Raw genomic sequence first — 25950 nt, forward strand, 5'->3', positions numbered from 1 at the left:
TTGGAATGTGGAAAAAAACAATGAACATTTAACTTTTTTCTCACAAAAATGTTACTTTAGACCCAAATTTTCGCAAGGGTAACAGATTAAAATGGACCATAAAATTTGTTGTGCAATTTCTCCTGAGCACGCCGTTACCCCATATGTGGGGGAAAACCACTGTTTGGGTGCACGGCAGGGCTCAGAAGGGAAGGAGCGCCATTTGACTTTTTGAATGTAAAATTTGCTTGAATAATCAGCGGACGCCATGTCGCATTTGGAGAGCCCCTGATGTGCCTAAACAGTGGAAACCCCCCACAAGTGACACCATTTTGGAAACTACACCCCTTAGGGAACTTATCTAAATGTGTGGTGAGCACATTCAACCCCAAGGTGCTTCACAGAAGTTTATAACATTGAGCCATAAAAATAAAAATTTTCCCATTTTTCCCACAAAAATGTTTTTCAGCCCCCAATTTTGCATTTTCATAATGGTATCAGGAGAACTTGCACCATACCATTTGTTGTGCTATTTCTCCTGAGTAAGCAGATACCCCATATGTGGGGGAAAACCACTGTTTGGGGGCACGGCAGGGTTTGGAAGGGAAGGAGCGCTATTTGACTTTTTGAATGTAAAATTTGATTGAATAATGAGCAGATGCCATGTCGCGTTTAGAGAGCCCCTGATGTGCCTAAACAGTGGAAACCGTCCAAACTGACCCCATTTTGGAAACTAGACCCCTCAAGGAACTTCTCTAAATGTGTGGTGAGCACCCTGATCCCACAGGTGCTTCACAAAAGTTTATAACGTAGAGCTGTGAAAATAAAAAAAAAAATAAAAATTTTTCCACAAAAATTATGTTTTAGCCCCAAATTTTTTATTTTCACAAGGGTAAGAGGAGAAAATGGACCCCAAAAACTGTTGTGCAATTTCTCCCGAGTACTCCTATACCCCCATATGTGGGGAAAATACACTGTTTGGGTTCATGGCAGGGTTCAGAAGGGAAGGAGCAATGTGTGACTTTTTGAACGCAAAATTGGCTGGAATCTAGAGCAGACACCATGTCGCATTTGTAGAGCCCCTGATGTGCCTAAACAGTGGAAACCCCCCACAAGTGACTATTTTGGAAACTAGACCCCTCAAGGATACCCTCAAGGGGTATAGTGAACATTTTGAACCCAGAGGTACGACACAGAATTTGATAACATTAGGTCATCATATTGAATAAGTTGTCATTTAGTCTTGAGCGCAAGTGCTCGCTACTGGAGTTTGCATCGGGTACTCAGGTATGCACCAAGTATCACGGGTGCTCGAGTGACATGCTTGATTCCCCGCCCGCATGTTTCATGGCTGTTAGACACCCAAAGAAAAACATGCGGGGATCGCTCGTGCATGGCAGGCAATCGCCCGTGTGTTTTTTTTGGCTGTTAAACAGCTGCAAAACATTTGGGGCAGAGACTCGAGCATATCACTCAAGCACCCATGGTACTCGGTGCAAACCCAAGCACCTAATGCAAACTCAAGCAGCGAGCACTTGCGCTCAACATTAGTCGCCATATCGTCATCTTTTTATTTTTTTTCTTTACTTTTGAAAAAATCACAACCCAAAACACAACCCTAACCTCAACCCTATTACAACCCTGGCACAACAATAACCCTAGCACAACTGTGGCGCCGCTGAGGGTTCGGTCACCACAGAGGTACTGCATCTCACCCAGAGGTGTGGTATCTCACTCTTAGGTAAGGAAGTAGTACAGCCCGGGACCCTAACACCTGCATCCAACACATCCACTTCAGCAGGGCAGGGCAAGATTGCTCCTAAGGGAGAGCACAGTCCCTGGTCCCTGGCTGGAGTGGAGGGGAACCAAGTGAGGGGGAACCATGTAGTGGGTGTGGGTGGAGGACGTAGATCGGGAGCACATGAAAGGAAATTATATAAAAGAGGGAACCATCTTGGGAGTGTGTGGAGTCTGGAAGGAGAAGTGGAAGGAGCTGAGGCTCTTCAGGAGCTCTGCTCTGGAGGAGGGCCTAGTCATAAAGGCCCAGGACTGAGAGAGGGAAAGGAGCAGGCAAGGCTCCAGGAATTGAGAAGGGACCCCAGGGGTACGGCCAGTGCTAGAGGCCACCCGTACGCCCGAATCCACCAGGAGGTGGAGGGGTCAGGCTGCACAAAGGGGACCGCTCCCTCAACTAGCAGAGTACTTTATGTCTTAACTAGAAACCGGAGGCTGCAGTATTTCAAGTCCTGCAGCCAACAGTCCACATCAGTCTCACCAAGAAGGTAGCCATAGAGGACCCAGGGGACGGAACAGACGTCGCCGGACAAGGCCCGCGGGTACTGGATTGGGACACTAGGTGTGAGGTGTAGGAAGACTGCAAGAGAGAGAGAGAGAGAACACACAGAACGGGGTCCCGCTAAGTACTCCGGAGATATCTGAGGGTTGGCTGAACCTCTCCCTGAGTAAGCGCAGCACGACGAGGGAAGTTACACCGGTACCTGTAACTTGGATTGCAACAACAGTGAGTAAAGACCCTGAAGACTGCAACCCACTGTCTCTGTGATTATTATCTGCACCATCACCCCTGCACTACAATGCCCAGCATCACCTATAACATCTACAACATCTCTACACTGCCCTGGAGCTAAGCTCTACCTGTGGAGAGCTAAACCAACTCTGCTGCATTAACAACAGCTCCAAAGGACCTGCTCCGCAGCGGCAGCTCCCTTTAGCAGCATACCAGAGGTGGCGTCACGAACTTTATAAAAGAACTTTAATTCCCCTGTAAATATCCCCTTTTAATGACCGCCCTGGGTCACGGACCGGGTCACTGCCACTGTGACCTCTCGCCTAGCAACGACCCGCCTGGCACCGAGTAACCACGGCCCAGGGGGCGCGTCACAACCCTAGAGTTTATTTTTTATGCCGTTCCTCGCGCAGTATAAGTGATTAGACGACTTTATTCTTCGGATCGGTGCGATTACAGCAATACCAGATTCATATCCGGTTTTTATGTTTGGCAGCTGACACACACTAAAAGACGCTTCTTTTTGCAAAGACTAGTTTTTGCAATCATTTTTCCATATTTCGGCCGACAGTCTTGTAAGAGCTTGTTTTTTGCGGGACAAGTTGACGTTTTTATTGGTAACATTTTCGGGCAAAGGACATTTTTTGATCGCTTTCTATTCCGATTTTTGGGAGGCAGAATAAACAAAAAACAATTTTTTTTTTATGGCGTTCCGCGTGTGGTAAATTTGATAAGGCAACGTTATTCTTCGGGTCAGTATGTTTACAGCGATACTACATTTATATAGTTTTTTATGTTTTGGTGATTTTACACAATAAAAACTATTTTATAGAAAAATTTTTTTTTTTTTGCATCGCTTTATTCTGAGAGCTGTAACTTTTTTATTTTTCGTCTGATTGAGCTGTATTGTGGCTTGTTTTTTGTGGGACGAGATGACGTTTTCAGCGGTACCATTTTTTTTACATTTGTCTTTTTGATTACGTTTTATTCCATTTTTTGTTTGGCGGTATGATGATAAAAAACGAATCAAAAAATTATGCTTTATTTTTATTTTTTTACCGTGTTAACTAGAGGGGTTAATTAGTGAGACAGTTTTATAGGTCAGGTTGTTCCGGACACAGCGATACCAAATATGTGTATGTTTATTGTTTTTTTTCATAATAATATTTATTTATGGGTACAGTATACAGTATATTTTTATTTTTTTAGATCATTTTTTCAAAATATTTTTACACTTTTTTTTTCCAACTTTCTGACACTTTTTTTCACTTTTATACTTTGCCCCACTATGGAACTTTCATTTTTTGCAGGCAGATTGCTTGTATAGCATAGGGATGCAGAAGCATCCTTATGCTATGCAGGCTGTCAGCTCGGCACTGGCACAAGTTAGATAGATCGTGCACTGCGCACGATCCATCTAACTTCAAGTTATCACCTATTCTAGACATGTTGGGAATAACCCATTAATCTAATGTATAAGGGACCTTAAATCATCTATCTGTACAGAGTTCTCTATCTGAACGCTTTGTCAGATTTGCTATACTACTGTATTATCAATAGGACGAGCTTTAGCCGATCACTAATCCAAGTGAGATAATCAGGATGTTTAGTTTAGGCCAAAACTATGTCTCCAACTCCTAATCCACAATGATAACAATGGTGGTCGCCACATAGTAGAATTGGCATTTATGGTTTTAAATAAATATAGTAAAAGCTATACGAACATGGGGTAGGTCCAAATTGCCAGCAACTGTCTATGGAAGATTTTCTGACATTTATAAACTCGGATGGTTTTCTTCTGCAGGGATCATAAAGCGTGATGCATATTCATCCTTACTCAGGCATATTCTCAGTCTTAAGTCAAAAACACATTTAAAATGCAGATAATGGGATTAAGAACACTTACTCCTCCCGGCGAACTGCAGCTGTCGGATCCTGGCGCTGAATCATATGACCCCAGAGTCGCGATCTGGACAGGAATGATAAAAAGCAGATTGGATTTTTTTCCCTCTGGTTGATATAGCAATACGTAGATATATTTCTGACACAGTAAAACAACATTGATGCAAAATCAAAAATTAAAGCATAAAATTAAACTTTCATTTATTTTTTTTACATAATTTTGTCCAACATTCTTAAAGCCTAAACTAAATACTTTTTTTTTAATTTATTTTTTTATAATTTTTCAACTTATTAAACTTACTCTATTAGGGAATTTGTTTTCATTTCTGTAAAAAAATATTCCTGCCTTCATCTGCATGGATATCAGATCGTGCTCATGTGGAGTACAGATGATGGCAGTGATGGGTCAGCTCCTGTCTGCTCCTCTGAGTGTTCTGCTAATCAGAACAATCTCCTGCCTTCATCTGCATTGATATCAGATTGTGCTCATGTGGAGTACAGATGATGGTAGTGATGGGTCAGCCCGTCTCCTCCTCTGAGTATTCAGCTTATCAGAACAATCCCCTGCAGCAGTTTATCCCCAGGGTTAGTGACACTGCTGATGAGCTGACCCATCACTGCCATCATCTGTACTCCTAGTACTTTCTAATATCAGTGCAGCTAAAGGCAGATAATTTGACTAGTGAAATGTAGGGGTTTGGAAGCGGCTTACATTAATTTTTTTTACTGAAACAAAGATAATAAAGTGATTTGTAAAGTTTTATAACTTTCTACGCTGGACAAAATTCTAAAAGAAAATGTAAAAAAAAAATTAGCTACTTCTTAAGAATGTGAGAGACGAACATTAGTAACTGTGAACAATTCCATTAATCAAAGCTGCTATTTTAAACTTGGTGATAATTACCGGCGAGTCTGGACAATGCTCCTCTTCACGGGAGAACGAACTGTTATAAGCTCGGAAAGTTTCACTGTTTTGTTTGTGCTTTTCAATTGTTGCTTGAATAACCTTGAAATAGTAAATCAAAAAAGTAAGTACAGAAGTTCTGCACATGATCAGGTCATGAAGCCACTCGACAAACAGAACATATTATCCAGAATAAAATACTGGAAACACTTAAAAAAAAATAATAATCTGATAGGTCGCTATTGTTTTTCTTTTGCACTAATTTTGATACATTATTGTATATTTTATTTTGCTTGTTGTTGCTTTTTAGTGCATTTTTTAGACTTTTACAGAACACCAAGAAATTAACATACTTTCAAGTAACTTTTCAGAATACGCTGTCCTGTATATACATGAGGAATAACACTGTTTCTTGCCATTAAATGACTTGTATCCTGCATTTTTACCAGTTTTCCCCTCTACAGGCTTTAGCCTTTAATTTGCAATTGACTCTTAGCTGGTGGAAGAAGACCTGCTGCTATAATGTCTTCCCATACATAGCACACAAACAGAAATTGTGCTCTTCATTAGAGATGAGCGGTGTTCGACTAGAACTGTTCGCCAATCTCAAATTCGAGCTGTTTTAGGTGGTGTTCGAGTTGTTCGACGAACCCGAACGATTTGCAAAAAATTCGGCTGTTCGAGGTTATGTTCGATAACTGTTCGTGCACCAAAAGCGTGTCCTGCATGTCTGGCGCTATTTAGATCACCAATCACGCAGGGATTGTCTGCCACTCACTGTAATGTCACAGCCATGGTGGTTGTGGCATTACTGTGGTTGCCCAAATCGATGGGAACAGTGCTCACAGTGAAACATGAAAAGCCGGCAATTCAGCAGCATACACCGGTACCCGACAATTTAGAACCGAAAGAATAGAGTATCACACATAGATTAGATAGATAGAAACATGTCAGTCACATATATAATAAGTACAGTGACAGTGTTGCTTACTGTACTTGTCATTTAATGTTAAAGGATTTTTTTAAAAAAATATTAGTGTTTTCATGCACCGTCTCTTTAAAAAAGCCGGCCGGCAATTCAGCATCGGTACCCGACAATTTATAACAGAAAGAATAGAGCATCACACATAGATTAGATAGATAGAAACATGTCAGTCACATATATAAGAAGTACAGTGATAGTGTTGATTACTGTACTTGTCATTTAATGTTAAAATAAAGGATTTATTAAAAAAAAAATTGGCGTGGGGTTCCCCGGAATTTTACTCTCTAGCGGAGGTTAAGCAGACGGCTGGGGCAGATGTTTGAAGCCTGGGAAGGGGGTAATACCCACGGAGCTTCCCAGGCTACTAATATCAGCCCCCAGCTGAATACCTAGCCTTTACTAGCTATTAAAATGGGGGACCCCAAAAAAAATGATGTGGGGTCCCCCCTATTTTAATAGCTAGCAAAGGCTAGGCAGACAGCTGGGGGCTGAAATTAATAGCCCAGGATGGGTGCCATGAATATTGGCCCCCTCCCAGGCTAGAAACACCAGTCGTCAGCCGCCCCAGAAATGGCGCATCCATAGGATGCGCCAATTCTGGCACTTAGCCTCGCTCTTCCCACTGCCCTGTAGCGGTGGCAGTGGGGTAATAGGGCTGGGGTTGATGTCAGCTTATAATGCCAGCTGACATCAAGCCCAGGTTAGTAATGGAGAGGTGTCTATAAGACACCCCCATTACTAACCCCATAGTCAAAGTTAAAAAAAAAACACAAACACCCAGAATAAAGTCCTTTAATTGAAATAAAGACACAATTCTTTATTGTTCTAAATTAAACCATACCTACCATCTCGCCCATTCCAACGGAAGCCAACGATCTCCTGCAATAAAAGTAAAATAATAAAGCAACATCATCCTTACCTTTCCATGGTTCCCACGATGGCTCCAGCTCTGCTACATTCACATGACAGGCTGGACTGCAGCAGAATGCTGCCATCCAGCTTGCCATGCCGCAGACACCGAGAAGCGCAGGCATGCTTGCGCTCCTCAGTGTCTGGCTGTGACGGCATAAAGATGAGCCGAGTTCATGTCCAATGAACTCAGCTCACCTCATGCACGTCACTGACAGCGTGGGAAAATTCTCAGCGCTCAGCACTTGAGCAGGACAATTCTCCCATGCTGGGATGGCATTGAGATGACAGGCTGGATCACAGCTGAGCGCTGCCATCCAGCTTGTCATCCTTCAGAGACACTGCAGAGCGCAAGCATGCCTGCGCTCTGCAGTGTCTATGAAGGATGGCATGCTGGATGGCAGCGCTCAGCTGCGCTCTGCAGTGTCTATGAAGGATGGCATGCTGGATGGCAGCGATCAGCTGCGATCCAGCCTGTCATCTCAATGCTATCCCAGTGTGGGAGAATTCTCCTGCTCAAGCGCTGAGTGCTGAGAATTTTCCCGCGCTGTCAGTGACGTGCATGAGGTGAGCCGAGTTCATTGGACATGAGCTCACCTCATGCACGTCACTGACAGCGTGGGAAAATTCTCCTGCACTGACCGCATGCGCAGGAGAATTTTCCCACGCTGTCAGTGACGTGCATGAGGTGAGCTGAGTTCATTGGACATGAACTCGGCTCATCTGGATGCCGTCACAGCCAGACACTGAGGAGCGCAAGCATGCCTGCGCTTCTTAATGTCTGCCGCATGGCAAGCTGGATGGCAGCATTCTGCTGCGGTCCAGCCTGTCATGTGAATGTAGCAGAGCTGAAGCTGTCGTGGGAACCATGGAAAGGTAAGTATGATGTTGCTTTATTATTTTACTTTTATTGCAGGAGATCGTTGGCTTCAGCTGGAATGGGCGTGACGGTAAGTATGGTTTAATTTAGAACAATAAAGAATTGTGTGTTTATTTCAATTAAAGGACTTTATTCTGGGTGTTTGTGTTTTTTTGTAACTTTGACTATGGGGTTAGTAATGGGGGTGTCTTATAGACGCCTCTCCATTACTAACCTGGGCTTGATGTCAGCTGGCATTATAAGCTGACATCAACCCCAACCACCGCTACAGGGCAGTGGGAAGAGCGAGGCTAAGTGCCAGAATTGGCGCATCCTATGGATGCGCCATTTCTGGGGCGGCTGACGGCTGGTGTTTCTAGCCTGGGAGGGGGCCAATATTCATGGCTCCCTTCCTGGGCTATTAATATCAGCCCACAGCTGTCTGCCTAGCCTTTGCTAGCTATTAAAATAGGGGGGACTCCACGTCATTTTTTTTGGGGTCCCCCATTTTAATAGCTAGTAAAGGCTAGGTATTCAGCTGGGGGCTGATATTAGTTGCCTGGGAAGCTCCGTGGGTATTACCCCCTTCCCAGGCTTCAAACATCTGCCCCAGCCGTCTGCTTAACCTCCGCTAGAGAGTAAAATTACGGGGAACCCCACGCCAATCTTTTTTTTAATAAATCCTTTATTTTAACACTAAATGACAAGCACAGTAATCAACACTGTCACTGTACTTCGTATATATGTGACTGACATGTTTCTATCTATCTAATCTATGTGTGATGCTCTATTCTTTCGGTTATAAATTGTCGGGTACAGATGCTGAATTGCCGGCCGGCTTTTTTAAAGAGACGGTGCATGAAAACACTAATATTTTTTTAAATAAATCCTTTAACACTAAATGACAAGTACAGTACCCAACACTGTCACTGACATGTTTCTATCTATCTAATCTATGTGTGATGCTCTATTCCTTCTTGTCTAAATTGGACACCTTTGAAGGTGTTTTCTATGTGTTTCTATGTGTTTTTGTATGCCTGCCATTGGTTTTAACGGTGTTCGACGGTGTTCTAAGGTGTTCGACGAACAGTTCCACGAACATCCCGGTGTTCGACGAACCGAACCCTAACACTACGGGGGTGGCTCAACACTACTCTTCATTCCTTAGTTAGTACACAAGGAAAAGCAGTATGGAGAACATAATACAGCAATACTGATCTGTGTAGATGTGAATCTAGCTCTGTGGTGAGGTAAAAGACTTGTAAGAGAACTTAGCACAATTTTTCTGTCTCTCCCTCTGCCTGTTTCCTCACTCTGCTCAATCCTCCTCACTCTTATAGTAATATAGGCTCTGTAACCTGTCACCTCACTGTGCTGGCAGTCCATTTTGTCTTGAGCAAGACAGGGTTGAGTTTTTTTTTTTTTTTTTTTTTTTTTTTAGAGTGGATGGTAAGTTCAGTAGGCAGGGAGATGGGAAGAAGTGGCTCATAAATGGAGAAAGAAGCAGATTTCTATGATATGTTAGGCTGTGTGCCCACTATGCGTTTTTTAAACGTTTCCGCAGTGGCAATTCCGCAGCAGAAACGCTTAAAAAACGCTTGGTAGAAGGTCTGCCATGTTCCCCAATGATAATCCGCTTGTGCTGTGCACATGCTGCGGAAATTTCCGCTGCGGATCATCATTGCGGAAAAAATCCGCAGCACTACCAATTATTTTGCGGAAGAGCGGCGTTTTCGCTGCCCTTGACTTGCATTGGAACGCATGGATTACGCATCACTGCATCTGTACATGCGGTATCCATGCGTTCCAATGTGCGGATGGTACCCGGGTGTTGAGGACAGGAGACTCTCCTCCGGACCCGGGTACCATAGAACCTGTAAAAAAAAGAATAAAGTAAAAAATAAATATTATATTTACCTTCTGATGGCCCCCGGAGTCCTTGTCTCGGCTTGCCGGCAGATCGCGGTGGACTCAAGGACATGTGGTGATGTAATTTAGTCATGTGACAGGTCATGCGACCACTGACGTCGGCAGGTCCTTTAGTCTACCGCGAGCTGCCGGCAAGCCTAGACAAGGGCAAAGGAGGCCATCAGAAGGTAAGTATAATATTTATTTTTTACCATTCTTTATGGTCACACTATATAAATCCATGCCGGTTGCATGGATTTATATAGTGTGACCAAGTTGACAAGCACTTTCCAAGTGATGCTAAAATCACTTGGAAAGCGCTTGATAACCCGCATGCGGAAATGCATGTGAAGAACACTTCACATCTGCATGTCCCTGGCAGGAAAAACGCATGTACAATCCGCATGTACAATCCGCATGTACAATCCGCATGTACAATCCGCATGTACAATCCGCATGCGTTTTTTCTGCCAGGGAGATGCAGAAACGCTCAGGAAAAAATCCGGAGCATTTCTGCATCGTGGGCACATAGCCTTACTAAGTTTGTTTTTTAATGCTCACCTGTACTATTGATTTCTGCACATTTTTTTGAAAGTACAGTTCCAATTTAACATTTTTACAAAGTAATTCCCAGTCTTATTGATCATGTACTATAAACTTAAGAAAAATTGATAACTAATGTAATTATTAGGCTCATGTCACAAAGCCGATTCTCACAGGCTGAGTACGGACTGCAATGTCCAGACCAGCTGTGGATCTCCTGATCTGCACTGTAAAGCCTCACAGCTGTCTAGTTTGAGTCAGGAGATCCACAACCGGTCCAGACATTGTGGCCTGTGTTCAGACTGAATGTTGTACTCTTAAAACTGGCCTTAGGCTGGATTCACACATCTGTGCTGGAGTCTGAGTACGAACCTTAATGCACAAACCTGACCCAAACTTAACAGCCTCATACAGGCCTGTTGAGCTTGGGTCAGGAGACCAACGGCTGGTCCATGAACCACAGCGTATGACACACAGATGTGTGAATGCAGCCTTATTCCTATCAATGTACAAAATGATTTTGGCCAATGTTACAAAAAATTAAGCAGAAAAATCTAAATCACATTTATAGAATGTAACAATGACAGTTATAAGAACACTCCTTAACTACCTACATACCTGGATCCAATCTTTTTTCTCCTCTTCCGTTCTACAGAAATGAAAAAAAAAGCTGTAATAATTAAAGATTTTCATGTCATACAATATCTTATAGAAAATGCAACTTGACACAATTTTGAAAAACAGGAGCAGCAGCCAAATGCAATTATTCAGACTTCAGATTACATCTTTCAGGGATTGGTTTTGATAACCCAAGAAGTAATCTGTCTGGTTCTACCAGTGGTGGCCACCGACAGTAATGGGCCCCTGTACAAGAACAGTCCAATAGTTCTATGACAGAAGCTACTTTGGAGGTAGAAGTGGCCCCCTTACTTCTCGGGCCCCTACGCGGATGACATGTAGGCCCTTGGATTTGACATAAACTACACTTTTTTTTTCAGCATTCTAAATGCATCACACAAGGCATCAAGAAGAAGAAGTCCAATTATTCTCACATTGGTCTTTTTCGTTGTGTATTTAGAAAATGAAATGTGAAGGTCGGCTCTTTTTTTTTTTAAGTTCTGTCTTTACGTGGAAAAAGACTTTGCTCAGGTTTCTCTATGTTGTATAATTTATATAGATCCTTGTGACGAAACAGCTTCTAATCTTAATCAGCCAGTCGTCTAGATTTGTTAAGCCAAGAGAAAATACACATTGACCTTTGAATGTATGTGTTTCTTTGGCTGGTCAAGAAGGACAGTGACTCAGTGTTTGGGAATAATGATGTTTGTTACTATGCTAATTGCATATTGTACTAAACCAGCTAGTTTATTTACAAAAGCAGGGTGATTAGCTCAAACAATGAGACCTGAGTAGGCCCTGTACCTTTACCCCTAACCTGTGACTTATGACCTTAGCCAGCTATGTAAATATAAAAAGGATTTTCTATCCTGCTGCAAGGAGAATCAAGGAGAAGCAGAGAATCAGAGAGACACTCTTCAGAACAGCAGCTTGGTAGCATGTCTCGATCCAGAGAGACACAGATTTGGATTCTACATGATTCCAGCCTAAGGGTATAGGACCCTGACTGGAAAGATACAGATCTGCTCCATTGACCATCAGAGAACCCATGGATACATTTGGGGTGACCAGGTTGGGACGATGAAGTCACCTGGCCCCATGGATATGTTGTTTGGGACTGCCAGGTGGAACCCTCCGATTGCCTGAAACCAATGGAGACCTTCAGAGAAGCCAGATTGGGACCAGCTGGTCATCTGGCCCTATGGAAACTCTCGGAGAGGCCAGGGTGGGGCCCTCTGGTCTCCTGGCCTTGTACCTCAATGGACTATCAACTTCCTACGCTTGCCGCTACCTCCTCTCTGTGGGGGCCCGCCAAAAGCGGGGGGCCTCTGGTTGAGGTAGTTGGCCCTGGAAGTCAGAAAGTTGCAGTTGTTCTATCCCGGTAGGCCAGCAGAAGGGTGAGAGAGTGTAATTTTGTACCATCTTGGGTATTTGCTGGGACTGTTCTATCTGTTTATTGTGTGTTTCGTGGTGCAATAAAATATTGCCAGACTGTTTTACCCTCACCCTATGTTGTCTGAGTAGTGTTATGCCCACGGAAGACCCCAGGTCTTCACAATCCTGTTATCAGATGCAAACTTCATCTATATATATAATAGTCTTATTCTGTCCGTCCGTCCGTCCGTCCAGGAAATCCCGCGTCGCTCATTGGTCCGGCAGCGGCCAATCAGCGCCGCGGGATTTCTGAAAAAAATGGCGGCCGTTAGCGGCTCATCTGCGGGACGGAGCTCAGCGGCGATGCAGCTGGGAGATGACCGGCGCGAGGCGCTCATCTCCCGACCGCAGGCGCCGCTGACCTCCATGCGGCTAGGGTGTCAAGGGTAGACCGGGGAGTGGCGCTGCGGGGCGGGATACTTCTGCTGCGAGCGCCCACTCATGTCCCGGGTTCTCGCAGCGGAAGTAGCCGCACAGGCAGCGGCGCTGACATCCATGCGGCTAGGGTGTCAAGGGAGGATCGGGAGCGGCGCTGCGGGTCGGGATAGTTCTGCTGAGAGAGCCCGCTCATGTCCCGGGTTCTCGCAGCGGAAGTAGCCGGACAGGCAGCTCCGCTCCCCGGTCCTCACCAATACGATTCGCTGATTGGTCGCGGCGAGAGATCGCGACCAATCACTGATCTTGGCCCAAAAGTTAAACACCGCTGTGCTGATTGGTCACGGCCGCTGCCCGCGACCAATCACCGATTTGGGCGCCACATTTAAATAGCGTTCGCGACCAATCAGCACAGCGGTGTTTAAATGTGTCTGCAAGATCGGTGATTGGTCGCGGCCGCTATTTAAATGTGGCACACAAATCGGTGATTGGTCGCGGGCAGCGTCGGCGACCAATCAGCACAGCGGGGTTTAAATGTCTCTGCAAGATCGGTGATTGGTCGCGGCCGCTATTTAAATGTGGCGCACAAATCGGTGATTGGTCGCGGACTTCGGCCGCGACCAATCAGCACAGCGGTGTTTAAATGTGGCGCCAAGATCAGTGATTGGTCGCGGACGCTATTTAAATGTGGCGCCCAAATGGGTGATTGGTCGCGGGCAGCGCCCGCGACCAATCAGCGATTTTGAACACAAATGTCCGGACCTTAGTAACACCATGCGTCTACTGTCGGGAGATCAGAGGCTAGGGTGTGAAGGGAGGACCGGGGAGCGGCGCTGCGGGTCGGGATACTTCTGCTGCGAGCAGTTGCTCATGTCCCGGCTTCTCGCAGCGGAAGTAGCCGCACAGGCAGCGGCGCTCCCCGGTCATGACCAATACGATTCCGCTCCCCGATCCTCACCAATACGATTCGCTGATTGGTCGCGGTCTCCGCACCCGACCAATCAGTGATCTTGGCGCAAAATTTAAACACCACTGTGCTGATTGGTCGCGGCCACTGCCCGCGACCAATCACCGATTTTGGCGCCACATTTAAATAGTGGCCGCGACCAATCACTGATGTTGACGCCACATTTAAACACTGCTGTGCTGATTGGTCGCGTCTGGCCGCCGCGACCAATCAGCGAGATTGGCGCCAAATTTAAACAACGCTCTGCTGATTGGTCGCGGACTCCAGCCGCGACCAATCAGCGATATTGCCGCCAAATTTAAACACCGCTCTGCTGATTGGTCGCGGTCGCCGGCCGCGACCAATCAGCGATATTGCCACCAAATTTAAACACCGCTCTGCTGATTGGTCGCGGTCGCCGGCCGCGACCAATCAGCGATATTGTCACCAAATTTAAACACCGCTCTGATGATTGGTCGTGGTTACTGGTCACGAATAATCAGCATTATTGGCGCCACATTTAAACACCGCTCTGTTGATTGGTCACGGCCGCGACCAATCACCATTATTGACGCCAAATTTAAATACCGCTCTGCTGATTGGTCGCGACCGCCGGCCGCAACCAATCAGCATTATTGGCGCAAAATTTAAACACCGCTCTGCTAATTGCGCCCAGTCGGCCGCATACATATTCTAGAATACCCGATGCGTTAGAATCGGGCCACCATCTAGTATTATATATTATTGGTCCTAGGAGTTCTATAGTCGGTTACTTTTGCGCAAACTTTGAGAAACAGATTTGAAGCTCATCCGACATGGTTGTTCTCTGCCGATCGGCGCACAGACTCAGGCAGGATGCACTTTTCTGTCCTGAGATAAGTTGTGCCAGCAGTCTACATGTGTGAATAACACCAGGCAATATTGTCCAGTCTAATGTAGCAATATTGAAGTTTACATTCAGAAGCTGCAGCTCTGTCCTGGGTTTCAGACACAACAGATCATACCTGGCTTGCAGCTCCAGTGATCGCTTCTTCCCGGTTATCAGGAATGTATGGGATGCGTTTGGTTTCACAATTTCCTGAACCTGACAGACAAGAAAAGTTTAAGATTAAAATTTGTAGATCCTAGGGGGAAGGTCAAGTTTTTGCTCCATTAGCTTCTTAAGCAATTATGGTCCATATACTGCACGTATGCCAGTTTATAGTCCGGCTCATTTCTTTGGTTTTGCTGTAATCTCTTGCACATTGTATAAACAGGGGAATGGTCCCCCTTTCTGAGCTAAGTATTCCATCTGTATAGCTTCCCATGGATGGATGTCTCAGTCTGGCCCTTTCTTGCTCTGTCCTTATTCACATTGAGGTCATTTGACTCAAGTTAAGATTTTAATACTAGAGACAGGATAGGACCACCCCGATGGGTTCACCTTGTCGTGGTGCGGTGGCTTTTAGGCTTTTTTGATCAAAATAGCATTAACTAAGTTCCCTATGTTATTTACATGTACTATTTACTTGCTGTAGGGTATATGCTCATTTTGTTTTGTTTTTTAATCTTGGGTTTTGTTTGTGAAATGGCCACAGTGTGAACGTACTCTTACACTTTGCAGGTCTACCAGCTTATAGTCGGGCTCTTTTTTTGCTTTTGCTAAGATTAAAACTTGTAGATTAAAACAAATTAATTAGAGGAGTGTCAAGTTTTTTGCTCCATTAGTTTCTTGAGCAATTATGCTCCAAACATTGAACATTCTTTAACGGAACTTTATACTGATGTGAAACTCCTGAGCGATAAAACTGTCAATCAAAAACCTGCACATCATTGAGGGTCGACAGCTGAGCGATGACTTGGTGCCACTTAATCTCAGATATGTTATTTCACTGCATTAAAATTAAAAATATGAGAAATAACAGTCCAGTGTGCAGAACAATTTTTTCCAGGAAAATATTCATGGGCACATAACATTTTATTGCATTTTATACCCTATATGTCGCGTATTCTGGTGCTTCAACATAATTTGAAATTACGTTCTTTAAAGAAGCACTCCATTGAACTTATTTTTTTCTCCAAACCTGGATATATATGTGTCCGTACTGCAGTATCAGTGTATCAATATACTCCCCTACCGCTGTCTTCTCCGGTATCTAGTGCCACCCCGCTCTTCTTCTGAGTGACGTCACTGCTCTGCAGACTTTCCGGATCACACTGCGCTCTGCGTGACCAAGAAGTGGCTTTTACACTGTAAGACTATGGAGCATCAGAACGAGGTCAACATTGTAAAAAAAACTTCTGGCTCACACATAGAGCACAGAGCGATCCGAAGAGTCTGAAGAGCAGTGACATCGCTCAGAAGAAGATGATGATGTCATTTTTCTTTACAAAATTGAGTTCATTGATTTTTGTGAGCGTTCCCTCTATACACAAGTCTCTTAAAGTCCCACCACAGCATTTCAACTTGGTTGAGTTCTGGGCCATGGCAACCCCTTGATTCTCTTGTGCTGGTGTGCTTAGGGCCATTGTACGGTTACATTAATATTTCAAACGATAGCTGGCCCTTTAGAGTCTGAGCTGTAGCTCTTGGGCTTCTCTAGATAGGGGTGATTACAGGGATACCAAACTTCTAAAAGCATTTTTTTTTAATTTCAGTGGTTAAAAAAATAATTAAGAATCTTGTATAAAACAATTTGTGATGCCATTTTTTCGGAGATCCATAACCTTTTTATTCTTTCAAACCCATGAAGATGGGTGAGGCCTTGTTTTTTGCATAGTGTACTGACATTTTAATTGATACCATATTGAGGAGATGTGATATTTTCAGCACTTTATATTGTATTTCTATAGGGAAGTGCAGCAATCAGAAAATGCTATTCTTGGCGTTTTTATGCTTATTTTTCTTTTTGGCATTTAATGTATAGTTTAAATAATTTTATGTTTTGATAGATCAGACTTTTTATTTCTTTTTTTATTATTTTTAATTATTATTATTATTATTTTTTTTTTCTAGACACAACGATACCAAGTATGCTTATTTTCAATTCCTTTATTTTAAAGGGGGGAGGGGGGGGTGTGATATTAACTTGACATATTTCTTTTTATTTTTACTTAATTTTTTAGTCCCCTTAGGGGACTTGATTCTGAACATTTGTTTGCTTATACTATACACTGCAATGTATTACAGTAGATATTAAAATTGCAGTACTAGTATATAGTGAAATCGCTACTGGCTGATTTTCACAGGAGGACTAACATGGCTGTTATGGGTGCCATTAGCAGTTAACCCATCGGCTCCCCACGATCGGGTCTTGTACGGAGAAGTAGGGAGACATAGATGCCCACCGAATGATCAGTCGAACCATCGTTCGGCCGACAGCCATCTATTGCATAAATGGGGCCTCTTAATGACCTTTGCTGAAAATGTTCATCAGGGATCTTTTAAAGGGGTTAAACTTCGACAAATGTCATCTGTAATAAAACTATAGTAATCACTGACATTTGAAATAACCACGGTAAATAAAAGTCACCTCACCTGCAATCCAGCAATGTCTATCTTTTCCCGGACACTGAATTTTTGCCCCATCAGCCTCAATTTAGGGACGCAATATAACATCATGCTGTTAAACTAAAACACAAATGGTACTTGTTAAAGCTTAAGTCAGGAGATACTGTTTTACTAAATAATATGAAATCAATGCAATGTACGAAATACCTTTAAAGCTGATCTGTTGCCAGATTTTGCAATCCAAACAGTATAAATCTCTTAAACCTGATGAGGCCGCTGTACTTGCTGTGAAAATCTAGCTCAAGATAACTGTATAATCATTTATCAAAGTTTCATTCAATTTCCGCCCACCTATCCTGATTGACAGCTCCTCAGTGTCCCTTCTCCCTGCCTCTGCTGCTGAGATCTCCCACTGCTCAGAACTAGCCGCAGCTGTCAATCAGTGAGAGTCATGAGCTTGCTCAACTCTTTAGCTGGACGCAAAAAATCCCCCATCTTAACATCAGGATTGTACAGCTATTCTGAAATGGATTTTTCACAGTAAGTACACCAGCCTCGTCAGGTCTAAGAGATCTATTGAATATTGTATGCAAATAATATTGTTAAACTTTAAAATCTGGACATCTAGCTTTGACAAAAAAAGATTGCCAGATTTATCAGTGAATTATAAAACACTTTAAAACTATTAGTATGCAGAAAAGTGCTGACAATATCAGATGACAGTCTGGTAACAATTAGTTATACGCTATGCCTACCTTAACAGCTACTTCTCTAAATAAAGGACCGTCAGTGATCACATTTGTTCAGCAGCAGCCATTGCTGGAGAAATGTGATATTACATAGTGCACATTTAATTATTCAACACAAGCTCACACTGGGTAATAGGGGGCGATCCAAAGTGAACAAACCCCTTCTATGACAGTCATATAACTGAATCTGTTTTGGTCCGAGCAGGTGAAACTACAATTTTTAGTATTGTTGCTGTGCTGCTAAATCTGCACACTTCCACCCCTGCCCACATCTGAAGGTCAGCCAAGTATCCTGACGCTCAGGAACCAGACAAATCCACCATAGCGATGAATTGATTGCATAAGTCAGACTTGATTGCACACTGGTCACACCAGCAGCCTTGTGATCAGCAGATCTTGAAGCATATGTCCATTCTCAGATTCTATTTAATTTACAAGCCCCCTACCAAGCTGGCAGAAATGAGAAAATTCCATGCCAGACACCCTCGCGCTCTGAAATTACACGGTTAAGTCCCCGGATTTCTTTTGCAACACTGATCATGCTGAAGATCTGAGCAAAAACAGCTCTGTGTTTTCTCCAGAAGAAAATCAAAACTCTGCACAATCGGTGCCTATGTTACAACAAGGTGTGGTCTGCACAGAATTTGTCAACAGTTTTTTGCTATGTAATCTGAAGACAACAGGAGATCGAGGCGGAGAGACATTTCAGGGGCCGGACGATATACACCAGGGGGGGGGTGAGGGGCCGGATGTTATACACCGGGAGGCGAGAGGCCAGATGTTATACACTGGGGGGTGAGGAGCCGGATGTTATACACAGGGAGGCGAGAGGCCAGATGTTATACACTGGGGGGTGAGGAGCCGGATGTTATACACCGAGAGGGGGTGAGGGGCCAGATATTATACACCGGGGTGGGCAATGGGCCGGGTGCTATACACCAGGAGGCGAGGGGCCAGATGTTATACACTGGGGGGTGAGGAGCCGGATGTTATACACCGGGAGGCGAGAGGCCAGATGTTATACACCGAAAGGGGGTGAGGGGCCAGATATTATACACCGGGGTGGGCAATGGGCCAGGTGCTATACACCAGGAGGCGAGGGGCCAGATGTTATACACTGGGGGGTGAGGAGCCGGATGTTATACACCGGGAGGCGAGAGGCCAGATGTTATACACCGAAAGGGGGTGAGGGGCCAGATATTATACACCGGGGTGGGCAATGGGCCAGGTGCTATACACCAGGAGGCGAGGGGCCAGAAGTTATACACTGGGGGGTGAGGAGCCGGATGTTATACACCGGGAGGCGAGAGGCCAGATGTTATACACCGAAAGGGGGTGAGGGGCCAGATATTATACACCGGGGTGGGCAATGGGCCGGGTGCTATACACCAGGAGGTGAGAGGCCAGATGTTATACACTGGGGGGTGAGGAGCCGGATGTTATACACCGGGAGGCGAGAGGCCAGATGTTATACACTGAGAGGGGGTGAGGGGCCAGATATTATACACCGGGTGGGGGTGGCCAGATGTTATACACCATGGCGGGGGGGGCGAGGGGCCGGATGCTATACAACAGGAGGCGAGAGGCCATATACACCGGGGGCGAGGAGCCGGATGAAGAAGAAAAATTCAATGATCAAGGATATGTGCACACATTGAGTATTTGCAGCAGATTTTTCTGCAGCAAAAGCCGGAGCGTTAGCAGGAAAAACGTTGTGTTAAATATGTGCATTTCTTGTGTGTTCTTACTAGCTCATTGGAATGGGTGAAACACACTCTAAAAATACTGAAAAGCTTTAAAGGTTCAAGTATGCATGGAAAAAATCCTTTACTTTGCTGGTAATGTAAAAAGGTGTGTATATTCTGGGGCAAAATCTGTTTTCTTCCTCTCTGAAGAGACAATTTGCATTCTGTGGCAAAAACATGTCTGGACAAGCCCTAAATGATATGTACTAATAGTTGTATTGTTGATTTTTTTTTTTTTCTTTTTTAAGGTTCGGCACTTAAACGGTTACACTGTTGATTCAGAACCTGTTGGTTCTTAGTAGCCAAGAATTCTCAGACATTGCCCTGATACCTAATAGTGACTTCACCTCTTACTCCAGGGACGGCATCTTAGGCTCATGATCATGTAATCTGCAAAACTAGAGGTAATCATTGTCTTGAGCAGTGTTCCATACTTTACACTGAAGCTCTGCCTGCTCAGGTTGGCTGCGGAACATAATCACAAGCTCACTAGGAAATATTTGTATTTTTAGGTGTTTTTTTTAAGAGCAGGAACAGAATCTTATAAATTACTGATAACTAAATGTTTAATTAGTCCGGTGGCGACTTCTTTCGCTTTATCACCTATATCACCCCTGAAGAAGGAAATGAAGAATAAGCTCTATACTTGTCCTGACCCAAAGGAGCCCCACTAGTTAAGGGCCTGGAATTCCTCCTTAATTGCTATATTCTTCTTATGCTTTTTCCATCTTGGAAATCATGCAGCATTTTCTTACATTTAATGGAATCTATTAACCAGGTAACAAAAAGCTCAAAGCAGCAATCACATAAAATTAGATTCTGAACCCAATTCCCATTTCATTCAATTAATTTAACATTGTAAATGATTCTGAGTGCAACCAACACAAAGAGCAGAGAGCCAGACCCGGGCATAGTCATTAGCTAAATGAGGTTTAATAATGACTGTTAATGTCAGAAAAGAGGTTCTGGGCATCTAGAAGATACTGGGGCAGGTTTATCAAAGCTGTATAAAATCAAAAATTCTGTGTTAACCACAGCAATCAATCACAGCACAGATTTCATTTAATCAGGAAAATGTAAAGTCTAATGATCATTTCAGGAGAACTTGCAGCAAAATGTCTGTGTCCATCTCTAGCTCCTCCCTCCTCCATAGAATTTTACAAGCACCAACGGTCATCTCCTATCTCAGTCATTTGAAAGTCTGTCTTCACTAAACACAGAGGTTGGTTCTGAATTTAGAGTGGAAGCGATATTGATTTATTAAAAGGGTTGTGCAACCAATTTTGAATCCTTCTGTTTCCACCCAGTAAATGAAACTTCTCCTTCTTCAGACAAAACAAGACATCAGGAAGCGAGAGAGCAGCTGCAACTCTCATTTCCTCTAGATGTCAATTACATCTGGAGAGGAGAGTGAAGCCAGAGCTGATTGTCTGCAGGGATTGAGTGACGTAATGTCAAGCGAGCCCTGGGAGAGCCAGTGCCGACACCGCTGGAATGGCACTGGAGATGAATTTAAGTGTTATTATTTTACTGAAGGGAAACACAGGGATTCAGAAGGGGTTGTCTGAGTAGTTGACAACCCCTTTAAATAAGAATTAAATTGATGGTTACGCTTTAAGAAATTAAATCTCAACACTGATTGGGTGCTAGGGGCCACAAAGACAGTTTTTCTTAAGGTTACTTTGTGTTAAAAACACTAACAATCACATTGCAATTTTTTTTAACCCTTTCACTCACACAGATATTTCTAGGTCAATGAGTGCATGTATGCATTGGGCAGGTGCCAGCTGCATAGTGATCTTCCAATGTAGAAGGATAATTTCTACCCTATATAATTTATTGTAAACACATACATACCTACATTTTTTTACAGCATTTTCGCTGATGTGGAGATTTATGTATTTATAATTGTCATCTGGTGATTTGGATACTGTTTTTATGACTTAATATATACATATGTACATTTATGTCAATAATAGTAATTTTCCCATCACTGTGGAACCTGGCCATTAATGAGAGGATCCCCTCTTTCAGAGCATTTAACCATTGTGTCGGGTGTTAATTACAAAGAGTGCATTAATGATTGTGCCCCAGTGCATATCTTAGTTTTCTTTCTATTTTACGGTTTTTAAATTCAATAATAAAGTGTATATTTTATTGAAACACATGTGTGTCACTTCTTAAACTCACTGGGGTTTAGTACCCAATGAGTATGGTGTATTAATATTATAATTCTGAAGTGCTAAAGGATACAGTTTGGACGTTCTTGAGAGTAAATGGCAGCTGTGTTATGCAGCCTGCACTGGCTGTATAAATGGAAGTGAGATCGTAACGCAATGCTCGGACTGACTGGCAGGCCTCCCGACTTAAGCATGACAGCTGCAAAGAAATATATGAAACTGTCACGCTTGAGTCGCAGACCCACAGGCCAGTCCGAGCATTGTGTTCTGGTCTTGATCTGAGTTTGCAAATATAACCTGTTGGCAGACAAGACTGTTAGTGAGTATGAGGACGGCTGTAAAGTGCCAGCTGTTTCAGCAGGAGGGGGCCCCAGATCATGAGACGCTTCTGCAAGGGCTGGCCAATATCACGGTGGGGGGCCCTATATCTCACTGATGGACCAAACCTACATGAAAGCCCCAACAGGTTCTTGCTTTGACCTCAGACCCCAACAAAATATATTATAAAATATGAATACTTTGCATTTCATGCACTTGGGGATATTTTACGGTTAAGCAATAACTTCCATATTCTTCTGCTGCTTCCTGATACCATTCTAATTACACATTACTTATTAGAGGATCTGGTGTAACAGTTTAGACAGTGACCTGAACTGTCTCCCGGAAAGTAATAATGGAGCGGTGTAATAGAAAAACCCCTTATAGCATTATCCATGTTTTTCTGCAACATTTTATAGCCAAGATTAATATGATTGACGCATCCAGGAGCAAAACTCCTCAAAGTTTGCCGCTTGCAGAATCTCATGTTCTTACTTCGATCCTCAAGGACAATGTGAAATTTGTCGGCATTATTCCTCATGCATTATTCACAGTGATCTATACTGAACCAGGCATCACCCGCCGGCAGATCTGTCAAGGCTGTATTAATAAAGAGGCAAAAAGCGAGTTTGCCCAAGGCCTAGTACAATGGGGCAATCATTAGAATAACAATTTAATCTAGGTTAAATAAAAAGTCCCAAAACACCCCTCAATTCACCAGGAGACACGGGAAAAAGACAGAACTTTCATATCCTATTTACAGCCTATTATGGAAATAACTTGTCAGAACTTTTTTGGAATTATTATTGTCGAGTCTCAATCTCAAATAATAAAGCTCAGTGCATGTAGGAGGCCTCCGCAACCAAACAGATCAGAAGGATTTTTTAATAGATGGAATCAGTTCCGCTCTCTCTTGTCCAGGGCATTAATAATACAGCGAATAAATCACAAAGACTCATAAAACCAACAACTTGAGCTTTTCCACGGTGGCCACATGTGTGATCCCTCCAGAACCTGAATTTGTAAAGGTTTCCTGTAGACACTAATTTTATCCATGACCAATTAGTAGATACAATGCCCCCAGAAGAAGATGTTGGCGAAACGTGCATCGGGGTGAGGGGACATGGCTGATGACCATTCCCACCATTCTACATACAGGTATTGCCGCTATATTACTCTTTCGTTATACCTCTAGATACTGGCCATTCCAAGGCATCTATATACCCTTTAGCCTCTATGCACCTCACTTTCTCTCCACATGGACACTAATCCTAATTACTTCATATGATCTACATTAGGCATACATGTATTTGACAAATGCACTATTTTTCATCTGGCTTTGTAGTATACTTTTTCTATTGTTATTTAAGAGAGAGGGGCTTGTTACTTCAGGGTCTTATTTGATCATTAGCCTGTGATAGCTTTATACTATAGCTTTACCTTGTCTACCCTTTAGGGGTTACTACTCCCCTTTTTTTGTACTTTCAGTGTATATATATGGTCACCACTGCGTCCCCTGGAGGACATTCTGCTTTTTTATTCTAATTTTTTTATTCTATTTTAATTGTTGAAATAAAATCTATTTTTTATCATGGATCACTTTGTATCTTGGACTGTATTTTAGTTTGGGCTTGTTTTGTATTTAATGTAGAAGTGCCATACTCCTTATTATTGGATATATAATCTCACAATTGTAGAAGTAGATGTTTTTATACCGATGAAATTAAAAATGCAGCGTGCGCCATCGGACAATTTTCCACTGCTTCAAGGCGAAATCACCATCCGCAAAAAGAAGCCCTTGCAGGCTACACAATGGAGCCCAATAATGTTCCTTGGTGTGCATCATGGACCAAAGTATACATCACGTGCATAAGGTCTCATTCCAACGTCCATTTTATTTTTTGCATGCAAGAAAAACGAATAGATTGTCATCAGTGCTTTTTCTCCGATTTTCAGCAATTTTTGATCCATGTATCTTTTCCTATGCATTAAACCGTAAAAAACAGAACACTAGGATAAAACACAGATGGCATCAGTGCAATCCCTCTTTTCAAGGAAGCATGGACGAGCTTGATCTATGACTCGGAACAAAAACGGATATGTTTCCATTATTCTTTGCAGAAATGTGACCAGCCCCATAGACTATAATGGGTATGCGTTTTATCCGTGAAGAACGCAGATCGAAGACATACATGAAAAACTGAGGCAAAAGTCTCCACTTCACCCAAAACTTGAATCTTCTTTTATACCATTTTTTGCTATGTTTTTATATATTTTGCTCATTTTCCTTGAATATATATATATATATATATATATATATATATATATATATATATATATATATATAGCGCCATTGATTACACAGTGTTTTACAGACATCATCACTGTCTCCATTGGGACTCACAATCTAGATTCCCTATCAGTATGTCTTTAGATTGTGGGAGGAAACCAGAGAACCCGGTGGAAACCCACACAAACATGGGGAGAAGATACAAACTTCTTGCAGATGTTGTACTTGGTGAGATTTGAACCCAGGACCCCAGCGTTGCAAAGAAACAGTGCTAACCACTGAGCCACCGTGTTGCCCATGTATATATATATATATATATATATATATATATATATATATATATATATATATATATATATATATATATATATATATATATATATATATATATATATATATATTTTTATTTATTTATTTATTTAAAGTGGTTCGGTCACCAGATTTTACAACGTAAACTGTACTTATTACTAAACAGATCTTTTAGACCTGATGAGTCTGGTGTACTTACTTTGAAAATCTATATCCATATGGCCGTATAATCCATTTTGAACGTGGCTGTGTTATCCTTTATGAAAGTTTAAAAACTTAATCTCTGACAGCTATTCAGTGTCCCTCTTCGCCGCTGCTCATGAGATCTGACACTGCTCAGTACAAGCAGCAGCTGTTAGTCATCCACTGAAAGCACTTGAACAAATGAGCTCTCTCACTTTTTAACTGAACTCATCCTAATATCAGTATTACACAGCTATTCTCAGAGATTTTCAAAGTAAGTATACCAGCCTCGTCGGGTCTGAGTGATCTATTTAATAAGTAATGTAGTTTTCATTGTGAAAACTGATAAAAAAAAACATTTTAAGGTACGTTTGCAAACTTTTATTTTAATGTTGCTGTATGTTTATAACAGTCAAATCATTGGCTTCCATTACTAAGAATAAATAAATGTCGTAAATACATTTGCAGCATACAAAAATATTCATCTGATTTTCTTCTAGGGAATAGCTCCATATATACTGCACCTGAATGAGTCTGTACAACACACAGAGGCATCGCCCTCCTCTACGGGATAAGTGCACAGGACTGGGGTCCTCAAGTAACCAACTCCAGGGCCCCACTTTTCAGCTTCATGCAAATGTGACATTATCCTCAATCATTAATGTATATAACAATGAACTGGATAGATTGTTACATGAATAAGATGCTGCCCTTGTCTGTACATAGTGAATCAAGTATATAGTACCAAGTACTACTCATATAAGATGGTGGGGGCCCACCGGAGGATTCTCCTGCTC

At 42.8% G+C, this 25950-nt stretch overlaps 1 protein-coding gene across 1 annotated transcript in view; it reads right to left on the reverse strand.

Annotated features, from left to right (window-relative positions):
* The window catches only part of FGD3 (FYVE, RhoGEF and PH domain containing 3), a 340862-nt gene that overhangs the window by 55213 nt on the left and 259699 nt on the right, over positions 1 to 25950 (reverse strand). The window contains exons 11-15 of the mRNA XM_073644555.1: positions 17407 to 17499; positions 14894 to 14973; positions 11135 to 11165; positions 5313 to 5414; positions 4413 to 4475 (exon numbers count right to left, since the gene is read on the reverse strand). Coding sequence (XP_073500656.1) covers positions 4413 to 4475; positions 5313 to 5414; positions 11135 to 11165; positions 14894 to 14973; positions 17407 to 17499 — 369 coding nt within the window. The remainder of the gene's footprint in view (positions 1 to 4412; positions 4476 to 5312; positions 5415 to 11134; positions 11166 to 14893; positions 14974 to 17406; positions 17500 to 25950) is intronic.

This window comes from Phyllobates terribilis, unplaced genomic scaffold, assembly GCF_046119375.1.
Source record: "Phyllobates terribilis strain yellow unplaced genomic scaffold, ASM4611937v1 Scaffold_8__6_contigs__length_399053987, whole genome shotgun sequence".
NCBI classification, from domain to species: domain Eukaryota; kingdom Metazoa; phylum Chordata; class Amphibia; order Anura; family Dendrobatidae; genus Phyllobates; species Phyllobates terribilis.